The following is a 12943-nucleotide window of genomic DNA, read 5'->3' as shown; positions in this document are numbered from 1 at the left end:
TAAAAATGTATGAATGAAACTGTACATTTTATCAGTTAAAAACATTGATCAGTGATATTGTAGACATAGGGAAACTGCCCCTATAAATTCCCATATGTGTCTTGTGCTGAAGTAGGGCAAAGGACAGGCTTCCCTTTGGCTTTTGAGTATAATGATTACCGCCGGAGGAAGTTAGACCTTACAGAGCCATTGATTCTGTAATCCAAGGCAATTACAGTGCTGCACCCAATGGGAATTATATTAGAATTATTATAATTATTCAGAACTGTGGGCCGAATAATCACTTTGAGGCAAATATATATGGACATGGGACCCCAAGGGTAATGTGGACGGGGGAGGGGGGTGGGAATTTGTAGGCCATTAAATTTTTGGAGAAAGTCATGCAGACCCAGGCAGTCACCGTGATATGGTGTGCTTAAGCAAAACAATTAATGCAGATTCAGGGTAAGTAAAATTCAGTGCATGCACTTCTGCCCCCTACAGGGTGAGCTGCATAACGACGGGACAGTGAGACAAACCTTGTATGGCTTTAACCCCTCACAGAGCTCGAGTTTTTGTGCTGAAACGCTTGACCACCGGGTTCTCTGTCTTTGACCTGAAGCTAGAGTGGAAGTCTAATCATTTTCACAGAAACGTCTTTGCGCTGGAAGAACTTTTGTTTCCTCTCTAGCTTCTGTTGTGGCGGTTTGTAGATAAAGTAACACATAAACACCACCCAAACCACACACACCCAGGCACACACGCAGCAGGAAGCCAGCCACTGCCTTCAGAGAAGTTAATCTACCTGCAAAATGTATTTTATTAGTCATGTTCAGAAACTGGAAGAGGAAAAAGGAATGTAATCTGAACCGGTGGCTCTTATTCTGTACAAATGCACCCTGCAGGTATAATGAGGAAGTCTTCCTTTTATTATGACATCAATGCACATTTTCAGAGCTTAAAGACACAGCTAAGTAAGAGCATATGGTCGGCTTGGGCCTTGCAAATAATATTTTGAGGGTGTAGCATTGCCTACTAGCTGATTATGATATTATAACTCTCAGTGAAGCTTCTTTTGTACAGTATGTTTATAGGAGCTGTTGTGCAGCTTTGTAAGTTTACTGAGTGCCCTTACTCACAGGTATCTTTAAATTGATTTTTCACTTTAGTTTCCGTTACAGTATGCTGCTTTTTTCCTGCCGTCGCTGTGCTCTGTTATCATCAGGCGAGGTCTGAACCGACGTGACTTATGGTGAAATCGCTAGCAGCCTTTTGTTGTGTAACATCAGCGACCACGTGACCTCGTCCCTCAGCTGAAGTGGCAAGGCATCCGCGATAGAACTGGGACGACAACGCGTTCGCGGCTGGTGTGAAAGTGCAAAGTGTGATGGTACTTTAACCAGGGGCTGTGCACCTTTACTTTTGTAAAATGGACCCCCCCCGCCCCCTTTTAAACAAGGGCCTGCTGCTGGGTGGTGCTTCGTCGTGGGAGGGCTTTCCACCCACCCAATTTGACCCTCTGCCTGACCAATCCCAGATTCCGGTAACTACCAGGGTACCAGAGCACCAATCACGATCTAGCTATGTAGTGATACAACTGAAGAGCATATTCTCAAAACTCGCTCAGTCAACGTGATATGTTTTTAAAATGTAAGTAATGTACGGTCCTTCTTGAGGATTTAGTGAGTATTGGTTCTCAATACTGCAACATGGGCGAGGAAGACTGAATTTAGCTCATTGGTGATACCATTTCAAAAATAACAAAAAAAATGGACTGAGTGAGATTTGTTCATAGCATCACCATCTAGTCCCAATATATGACCACCGGCATGTCCAGAACACTTCCTTTTCTGAATCTTTGGAATAGGCCTCGAACTTTCAGTCTCAATTTCAGTGGCTGGTGAAACTGGCCACATATTCAGAAAGAAACCTTCAGTCTAGCAATCAGTCCTTGCTGGAACAGTTAGAATAAACCTCTCAGATATACAAGTCATGTAAGAAACATAAGTATTTATCCCTGGTACATTAAAAGGTAAAAGATAGAAGTTAGGGTAAAATAAGTAAGAGCTGTTGATCCAGAACAATCATATAAATGATGAAAAAGATCTTTGATGGAGTTTACAGCAAGTGTGTTAACTAGTACAGGAAAAAGGTCGTATCAATCCTGTCAGAGAAACCATCAGGTCCAGCTTATCACAGTTTCCACTTAATCCTTTCAGGTACATGTAACCTTATATTGTACACAATACCTGCCTCTGTTCTGATTTGCACTGAAACCTGCACTGGAAAAAAATTAAAGTATTTAAAAAAAAAAATGACACCCCCACCAAGCTGAGCTCTCTATGCAAAAACACTGTGAGACACATATTTGCTGTGCTTGGTGATGATGAAATGTCTGTCTTTGATGTTTTCTGGATTCCCTCTACTTTCTGTAGCTGCTTACATGGCATCCAGAGCCTCTCCCAGAAGCTACAGGTGCAAGACAGGGAACGACCCAGGATGGGGCACCAACCGACTGCAGAACATACCATTCACTCACACATATCTCCCTGGAGGTGATTTCAGTAACACCAAATCATCTTAGCACATTTTAAGACATGCGATCTTTTCTCTCTTACTTACACACACACTCCAGAGACTTGAACCCTGGTCACAGAGGTGTCTGGCTGCAGTACTAAATACTGTGCCACCATGCCTTTCCCTTTCTGGAGTCGAGATATCAATATGCATATTTTTCTTTGTAGAGTAGCCCTTGCATGTTCTCACAGATGACATTTGGGGTTTTGGGGGTTATGGTCTAGTTTGCATGTGGAATCTTTGCGTTGATCAGTCGGGACTCCCCCTGCTGGGTCCTCGGTCTGGCCCCCGAGGGACCTCCTCAAACCGGTTCTCGTGACGCCTGCCCCGTTGGCGGTGTCTCTTCACCCACATGTCCTCAGAGCCTCTGACACGAAAGATGCAAATAACATACGTGTCCCAAGGTTATGTGTCATTTTTTCGTTTTTTACATGCCAGGCCCGTAACATCCCTTCCTCGTAGCCGATCTCATAAACCCAAACCTCGGTTGTCATTTTTTTATTCTCAGCAACATTCAATAAACACAATGGCAATAGCAGATGCTCTCCATATATAATTCAACGCAAAATGACAGATTTATTATTGATAGTTACGTAATCTAATAGCACAACCTGCTGTAACTATCATTAGACCATGTCGTTTAAATGATATGGCTGGTGTTGTGCCCAAACATGCCATTTACATTTTTTTGAGATATGAGTTGTGCTCCAACAAAATGATGCTTGGATAAAACATATAAACTTCTAAATTAAATGTGCAGCTATGTGATTAATTCACTGTGAGGTGCGTCTGTAGGCCTCATTTAACATTCGCAGCTAAAATAAATCAAAATAAAAATGTCTGTCTGCTCAAATAAAAATCCCTCACACCACAATTTTGTCCATTTTTTTTTTTTTTTATTAAAACAAAAGCTGGCAACTGAAAAAGTCCTAACTAGTTCTGGGGGGATGCTTGTAACGTGACAGTCAAATGAAAACTATTCACAGTCCCTGCGGTATTCATTACAGGCAAGATTGCTCTTGTATCTCCCTGCAAGGCCTGATGGGAAATGAAAAGTACTTTGGGAAATTGGGCCTCCTAATTAAGTTACACACCTCAGCTTTCACTCCGCATCTTCATTACTCAGAATTAACAATGCACTTTGTTGTTGTGTGGTGGTTATCCTTCATTGCATTTTTTTTTTGTTTTAATGATTTTTTTTTTTGTTTTAATGATTTTTTTTATTATTATTTTCCAGCAATTCTCATACAAATCATCCAGAGCAGTCTAGGACAGTGACAGTGTTTTTCTTTCCCGAACATGCCTGGTTTCCCCCTGAATTACTGTTGATATTGGTTACCAGTCGACGAACTGTAACGTAATCAAACCTCTGTAACCACACTGATAGAAAAAAAAGAAACAGATTTTTTATAGTGTCCAGTAAGGTCAATGCTGACTTTTTATTTCAGTGGTTTCTTTAGCTATTTTTAATGTTCTTCAAAGAAACTAAAGTCGAATAAATGGAAAATATGTGCAGCCTAAAATAATGGTGATGTATTTGTTTACTTTGAACCAGTAATAGGCTGCTGGAGTAGTGATATCGTATCCCCTTATTGAGTCAGTAACTTGAGAGTGTCCTCATCGGATATTCTGCAATGTAAATTTACGCAGCATATTATTATTTTATTATTATATTATCGTGTAAAATAATAATCTTAATGAGCACCTCCCCCTCCAGATGTACTTTGAAGACAAGGTCCCCTCTGCTGATGGATAAACAGTGTCATTGTATTGTTTCCCAGACTCTTCTTCTGTTAACCCTTAGTATTGTGGTTGGCGAATGCAGAGCTAATGCAAAGCCGGCTTTTTTCCATTTATTTATTAAGCATAAGCTATCAAAATTATTTAAACGTAAATCAACGTCCCTGGAAGTGTTTTCAGGAGGCTCGACCATCCACTGGATCTTGAACTAGCAACTGTTTGTTTACACAGCTGCGTCCTAATAAACCCCTGGGACACTCGTTATTAATGCTGCTAGCTTGATACGTGTTAAAATATAAGAATGTAAGTTGATGTAAGTTACCAGCATAGCTAATGTGTTTAGGACCCTGCTCCTTTCCCGCTTTGACTCCTTTTCAGCAACGTGTGTGTTTTTGATCGATCACTGGCCTTGGTCTCTCACAGATGCATTGTTTTTAATTGTCTTCCGAGGACGGCAAGGTGTTGCCGTGGTTATTTACATCCGGCCTCCGATGCAGCTGGTTCATTCTAACAGTCATATTCATGCATTTCCTGTTATCTCCGCAATACCCTAGTGAGAGTTTTTGGCCGTTTGTCATTGAGGGAGATGAGAGTGATTACAGTCGAATTGTTTTGTACCGTATGGTTTATATATTCATTTCTCCATTCTATCTCAGCTGTTATTGCTTCTTTTCGCATGCTTTTTTTAATAATATATTAATAAAGCCTTTTTGAGGTCAACAGTGGACCTACTTTGACATGAGATGCAGCGTTGGAAAAAATTGTTTCACTGAGTAAAATGGGGTTTTGTTACAATCAGTTTTGAACTTTAATGCCAAAATATGTGACATGGCACAACATGGTTGCAAATCACACTCGCAGTCTGTCATTGGAATCCTATAGATAACATGAAGAACTGATTAAAGCACAATTTTTTTTATTTAAATAGATGTTTAATTCCCATTTATAAAATGTTCATCAAAGATCAACTATATTACCTCCTAAAGTAAGTATTAAGTGCTGCTGAAAGATAAAGTTAAAACATGTATTAAGAGTGAGGTATTAATGTCATGCTGCGATAACCCTGTAAATTTGACACCAGACGTGATACAGTGAGCTACGCTAATCCATTATGGTCATATTTTCAGGTTGTGGAGGAGCCTTTGTCAGCACCTAAAATAAAGGCATCGCATGCAAGCTTTTTTCAGGCAGCTAAACAGTCTGTTTGTGTGACTTCATGCTCCAAGATGGAGGGCAGAATATAGAAAGTTTCAGGTTTGCGAAACACGGAATTCTCTGTTTAGCTTAGCAGTAGCTGTTTCAAAACTATGGCTATTTATATGCAATATGTGTTTGTAGAATCACGAATGATGCCAGTGTTCCATCCTTAATAACAGACAAGGAAATTAATAATGAGATTTGTTTGTGGTTAAAAAAAAAGAATAAATTAATATGAGATCTATTGGAGTCTGTGGAGGAAACAGTTGGGCTACGGTTTTGGATGGAATTTTTTTTGATAATTGCTTAACTGGCCGTCTTACAGATTTTTTTTCCTCCTGATTAAAAAGTTATGTAGGAGGTGTCAAAGCAGTAATTAATTTCTATACGACGTACGTCTGTACCATCCAAATGTATTTCAGCCGATTTCATGAATTTGTTTTCAGTTGGATTATTTCAAAAGCTAAAAGAATTTATAATTTGATCCCTTCTAACAAGTCACTGGCTGTTACCTTGAGTTAAAGTGATTTAGCTCTGTTTAAAGGAGCTATGTTTATCTTCCTGGCTTATAACTATAAGTAGCCTTTGTTAGTAAAATAAAGCGATGTTTCATGCACAGATGGTGATGCCGATAATTTAATGCCCTGTTTTGAAATTCGAATTCATCTTGCCAGTGAATAAAACTTTATTGGAATCATTTTTAAATCCAGGGCATTAAAAATAGGTTCATAATTAATTAATTGTGCACATATTGTATCACTGAGTTCTCTTCTATGTCTGTGTTTCTATTTTGCTATAATCGTGGTCTGACCTTGTGTAGTACAGCCTGCTAGGTTATCCAGGTTGGACTTATTGTGTATATTGTTGTATAAACGACTGTATAATATGAGATATTTTGATTTTTTTTTCCCTAGATATACACTACAATGTTTGCATGAATTATCAGTATATCAGTACAGCAAAGTCCATGACATACACTAAATAGACAAAAGTTTTGGGACACTGGCCATTACACGTACAGGAAATTGTATGACATCCCATTCTACAGTAAATCCATAGGCATCAATATGGAGTTGGTTCCAGCTTTGCGGCTATAACAGCTGCTACTCTTCTGGGAAGGCTGTCTGCAAGATTCTAGAGTATGTCTGTGGGAATTTTTTACTCATTCATCCAGAAGAGTATTTGTAAGGTCTGGCTCACAAATGGCTCAGGTCTGAAAGCCTGGCTCACAAACTCTATTCTAGTTCATCCCACGAGTGTTTGATGGGGTTGAGGTCGGAGCCAGTCAAGTTCTTCCACAGCAAACTCACCCAACCATGTCTTTATGGACCTTGCTTTGTGCACTGGGTCACTATCATGCTGGGACAGAAAAGGGCCTTTTCCAAACTGTTCCCATAAAGGTAGAAGCATAGAATTGTCCAAAATGTTTTTGTATACTGACGCATTAAGAGTTTCCTTCACTGGAACTAAGGGGCCTAACCCAGCCCCTGAAAAACAAGTCCACACCCTTATCCCTCCTTCACCAAACTATAGAGCTGGCACAATGCAGTCAGGGAGGTGATGTTCTCCTGGCATCTGCCAAACCCAGACTCATCCATTAGACTTTCAGACAAGATAAGCGTGATTCGTCACTCCACAGAACATGTTCCCATTGCTCCAGAGTCCAGTGGCAACGTGCTTTACACCACTCCATTCAATGCTTGGCATTGCGATCGGTGATGCGAGGCTTGCATGCAGCTTCTCGGCCAAGGAAGCTCATTCCATGAAGCACTCGGCACACAGTTTTTGTGCTGGGATTAATGCCAGAGGAAGTTTGAGTCAACACAGCGTTGGCGACTTTCACGCACTACGCGCCTCAACACTCTGCTTCCACTTTGGAATAATGCCACTTACAGTTGACTGTAAAATATCTAGCAGGGAGGAAATTTCACAAACTGACTTATTGCAAAGGTGGCATCCTGTGACAGAACCATGCTTGAATTCAGTGAGCTCTTCAGAACGACCCATACTTTCACAAATGTTTATTAACCCGAGTGCTTGGCTGGGTGCTTGATTTTATACACCTGGGGTAATGGATCTGAATGAAACACCTGAATTCATTGATTAAGAGGTGTGTCCCAATACTTTTGTCTATATAGTATATTTTCCAGGAGGTGGGTTTTTTCAGGTGCAGGTCATTTAGTTTTCTTTTTGATATGTAAAATCTTTTTTCGCTTGTTGAACATCATGTACAGGAGAAGTGATTAATTCATCAAATGCATTGAGGGGCATTGGGGCTGGGATGTGTCTGTCTGTATGGTGAACTTTATTCTCATTTGTTTTGTCCCAAACAGTGTTATCCTGTACCAAGCCTCGGCGACGATGACTTCAATATCCCCCCCATCACCCCTCCAACCCTGCCAGAGCACGCTTTAGTCCACATGCCAGAGTCGGAGCCCGGAGGCTACCACCTCCTGTGCCCCCCTGTTTCTCAAAATGGACTCAACCCCTTCCACCCTCAGAACATGGACCTTCCCGCAATCACCGTGTCCAACATGCTGAGCCAGGATGGGCCCCTGCTTTCCAATTCCTTATCAATGGTAGGTCTTTCCCACTCTTTGCATTTGTAACCTCTCTAGGCTGTTTCTAGATGGGGGGGCCATAATTCATATGGAGAGGCTAATCTCATTATTAACCAATGATATGTTTTGAATCAATGCATGACAGGGGAGGGGGCACTCTGGGAGCCAATCAGTTTTTGACTGGGGTTCCTGTGACCCCCCCCCATTCATGTCCCTGGGAGATCTCCATTTTTATCATTTAAAGTTATAAAAAACGTTCGTGGAACAAACATGGAGGAACTGTCTAATGGTTGTGGTAATTAAGAATGAAGACTGACTTTCTTAACCCTCTACATATATATATTGTTTTTGGCATAATTTAATTATGTTGCTTGTCTGTTTTCCTTTTTTTTAAAAAAAATTAAAAAAAACATTACAAGTGGGTAGTGGAGCATCTACGAATTTGTAACTGGGTGCACAGTCGGAGCCTTTAGATGGAGGCTGATATTTGATTAAATAAATGCCACAACCTAACCCAAACACAGGCAGTCATCTATAGAAAAAGCAACATTTAAAACAATGCTATCTCATATAGAGTGACCAATATGTAGACGCTTAATGGAAATAATCCTATACCACAGACACCATTAAAAAGGCATTGGCAGATTCTGAAAGAATGGTTTTTGTTGATCCAAATACATAGATGAGACATCTGACATTATGTTATGCCAGGTCTGAAATTTTTTTTCAAACCATCATTTGCCATCATTTTATCGTTGTTGAAGCTTTGAGTGAAGCACTTTAGCTAAGTGGCCTTGGTTTGTGGTGGTGGTGGAGGTGGGGGGGGGGGGTTGATAAACAAAGTGGAAAATATCAGCTCTGTAATTTCCATTGCATAAAAGCTCTCTGCTAACAGAGTAACAAATGAATTTTTGTCAGTATTTAAATTTCATTTTTCATTCTGGAGTTTAAAAGAAAAAGATAACACCCAGGTCTTCTTGGGGGAATACTTCTTAGAACAGTTCAGTTGTTCCAACTGGAAATATAATGGTTTGTGGCTTCATAACTGATCTGAGAACAGAGAAATGAAACCTAAGTTTTGGGTGAGGATGGCTCATCGCTGTGTTGATCGCTTGCACATAGCGCTGCTGAATGGCACTCTGAGTAATTGTGGCTAACCAGGCATCTTGAATGGGTCTGTGACAGATTCACACATAAACCTAGTTATAACATTTTACCATGACTAAGTGTCTTTCACGTGAACTTTGGTTTCGAAACATCACTCACACAAGTGAGTGCTAGACTTAATCTGTAGCATGATGGGCCTGAAATTGAATTATCACTTTGGGTATTAATATTAATATATTACAATATGTAGCTCAGCTCAATTGCTAATTAGCCCGTGGCAACAACAGTCTAAAGAATTATGTAATTATGAAGTAACAGCTTAATGATATGAGTCAGTTGTAATTTTGTGGCCAATTTGCAAATCCTGTGTTCCTCCGTGTTCACCTAGCATCAACGCAGTGGGCCGTCAATCCTAATCGCATTTTTTGCATGGTCTGAGAACGTCTGCGAATCCCTAGCACCACAGACGACTGTGGAAATTAAAAACTAGCATTGCAAAATTGTTGCGGGGTCGTGTCAGAAGAATAAATGCATAAATAAATAGAAACACACACACACACACAAACACACACACACAATAGAATTCATGCATAATGAAAGATCTCGAGAATCACCCAAGGCATTTATTCTTTTTACCTTAATGTTCTCAGTGCTGGAAGGATATCCATTAGGAGCACCTATGAATTATGGTTGCCAGGCAACAGAGGAGAGCTCAAGCTTCAGCATAGAATGAAATAGCTATTTGATAGAATGAAATTTTCTCCAAGCATTAGGCTGTTGAAACGGCCTTTTCTTGTGGAACATAAAGTGCTTTTATTTGTCTCATGCATTTTTTAGTAGAAAATTATTTCAGTTCCAGGGCCTTGAATTGCTTCGCCACAGAAAGATATTTGATTTTAATGTGTTTTGCTAAAATATATTGGAGAGAAAGGGGAAAGGAGTAGACTCATTGAACTGTGATTTGTGGGCTTTATTTAAGGAGAAGTATAAGCTTGTTCAATGCACGTTAGGATTTTAGATTGTAGATCCCAAAAGAATACATTAGGCGAGCCAAACGTGGGTTTTGTTCATATGAACCGAAAGGTTCTGTGAGAACGATTCAGATGAAGAGCTCGCCGTTGACCACATTCTGTCCAATCATGCATGCATTTCGCTTGAAAGACAATTTTGCCGTTCCTCTGAGGCTGAGGGTTAAGGATGTGTGTGCGTGTATCCTTTGCATGTGTTTATTTGTTTGGCTCACGTACAGAAAGGAGAAAGGTGAAAAGAAATGCAGAGGTCTGCCTTCATGGCAACACCTCCAATACCTTGAGATGTGAAAAAGCAGAGCATGCTGGGATACAAAGTGTCCGTTGGATGAGTTCACACAATGAGGCCTAGAAATCGCCGTTTGCATAAATTAAAAGACTGTTATAGTGAAAGAGACAAACCAAATTATTCACCATAACCCTGCTGTGGGAATTCTGGTGTTTGCTGAGTAATCTTATAGCTAAAATTATTTCAGTTGGCTAAAATGAAAAGGAAAAACATATAGAAGCTGAAATAAGCAGAAAAGCTGCAGACGCTCAGAATAAAACACATAACACGTTAAAACTTTAGGGGTGAAATTTTTGTATTAGAGAACCTGGAAAAAGTTCTGAGACATTTTCCGTCAAAATCAGCCAAAAAAAATGAGTAATTCTGTGAGTCACTTTTTGGTAATTAATATTAAACAGAAATGTGTATAGTTTCCCACAAAATCAGTGTGGGCTGCTTTGTTACTCACTATGTATCCATTGCAGTTCGTATTTTAGCTGTGTAGTAAATTTTTATACTAGCATATCTACTAAGCACTATATATATATATATATATATATATATATATATATATATATATATATATATATATGTAGTTACTGCACATAATGCAATTTTATATATATATATATATATATATATATATATATATATATATATATATAACGTGTCTGAATTGGAATGGGCACATGAATACGCAATTATGCATACATAATCAGATTAGTCATATGTGCTTGATATATATGAAATTGGGTAAACCCCTTATATATATATATATATATATATATATATATATTGCATATGCAATTTTCTTATTATTCATCATCTGTACTAAAGATTTCAAGATTTATCTATCTATCTATCTATCTATCTATCTATCTATCTATCTATCTATCTATCTATTGTTTATCATAGTCGTGGCCTATTAAGAATTTGAGGGATAACATTTATTTTACGGTATAAAATTAGTATATTATCCTTAATTTAGGGAACGAAAGCTGCAGTAGTATGTATAAACTGCAGATTAGAGCATCTTCCCTGTAATGCTGCAGATAGATATAGTGGGTCAGCCGGGATTATTGTTAAATTTGTGAACTTTAAATTAGGCTGGTGCTTCTTAACCAGCTACATTCAGGACACCCAGATTATTGGATATTGCCTGCAGCAAAAAAGAGATCGACCCTGAGATGTTAAAGAGAAACACCTACACATGTTCTGCATTTCACAGACTGTTTTCAGGTGAATTCATTTGCAGAATTTACCATGGTCATTAATTTTTATGGGGAACGCATTTGTTCAAGTTAAAGCTTGCTGTACGCAGACCGGACGAATCACCAGCAACCAGAAGCTGATTTGAATAATCAGTTTTTTACATTTATTATAGAAGCTAACAGGTTTTTTTTACTGTGGGTTTAATAGCTCCTTCCAATAAAGATCTAAATTATTCAGACTCAGATTAGCTGTGGGATTTTATTGGGTGCCCTGTAAATTAGCCAGCTGCCGCGGCAAATTCAACACTTTTCCCAAAAGAATAAAATTAGAGTTGTGTTATTACAGAATAACACCTTTTATATACAGATACACACTGTGATAGAAACCCGGTTCTTTGAACTTGGCGATACAAGTCAGAGCTGTACTTTTAAAATGATGCCAGTAAACGAAAAAAAGGTAAATACACAGTTTAGAATCAAACTGTCCCCCTAATGGAGCTGCTCATGCTCTCCAGAGGAGCCGCGTTTTTTCGTTCTGTTCGCCGCTGCTGTTTTCTGGCTCATGTAAAGCAGCTGTTCTGAGGGACACTCTGGGGAAAGACTCATTAATCCATTAAATCTCTGAGTGCTTCACCTCATTCTGTTTGTTTACCTGACTTTTATCCAAAGTACATTTTTTTTTCCGAGAGAACAGGGCCGGGCAATTGCGGGTTAAGAGCCCTGCTCAGGGGTTCTACTGTGGAATCTCTCTGTCGGCCATGGGCTTTGAACCAATGACCTTCTGTATGTGTTGAAGTCATATGTGTTAAAATGAAACATGGCTTGTCTTCGGAATCCTATTGACATCATGATAAGGACAGAATAGTAATATTCGGCACATGCTCCGATTGCAGCGAGGACGACCAGGACCCTGGCACAGTGACAGCTGTGTATGCCCAATTCCTGATGGGACCCCTTTCATAGAGTGACCCCGTATAATTAAAAAAAATGATATGCATATTATCTAAGCAATAAAGGTCACCCATTTTAAAAGAGCTGATGTTGTATGTAAACAGTGTGTCAGTCAGTCAAGGACACCCCAAAAAGCCATGCTGCGTATAGTTTTAATTGACATTCATTTACTTGTGCATACAGAAATATCAGATTATGTATTTATTTATTTATTATGGATTTCTTTTGTTAAACGACTTACATAGCCACTAGTTTTACACATTTCTAAGAAAAAAAAAAGTATGGTCAGTGTGATCTTTTGACCAAGTTGAGATTCCTGAAATA

The 12943-nt window shown here is 39.2% G+C and overlaps 1 protein-coding gene across 10 annotated transcripts in view; it reads left to right on the top strand.

Moving 5' to 3' along the window:
• The window catches only part of LOC125739625 (thymocyte selection-associated high mobility group box protein TOX-like), a 78681-nt gene that overhangs the window by 51230 nt on the left and 14508 nt on the right, over positions 1-12943 (top strand). For 9 of the 10 annotated variants that reach the window (XM_049009921.1, XM_049009925.1, XM_049009924.1 and 6 more), the window contains one exon: positions 7827-8072. In XM_049009921.1, coding sequence (XP_048865878.1) covers positions 7827-8072 — 246 coding nt within the window. Of the gene's footprint in view, positions 1-7457; positions 7604-7826; positions 8073-12943 lie in introns of those variants that run through there. The other variant, XM_049009928.1, reaches the window with a different exon arrangement.

This window comes from Brienomyrus brachyistius, chromosome 4, assembly GCF_023856365.1.
Source record: "Brienomyrus brachyistius isolate T26 chromosome 4, BBRACH_0.4, whole genome shotgun sequence".
NCBI lineage: Eukaryota > Metazoa > Chordata > Actinopteri > Osteoglossiformes > Mormyridae > Brienomyrus > Brienomyrus brachyistius.
Note: the sequence above shows the minus strand (reverse complement) of the source record. Positions and strands in the feature narration are given on the sequence as shown.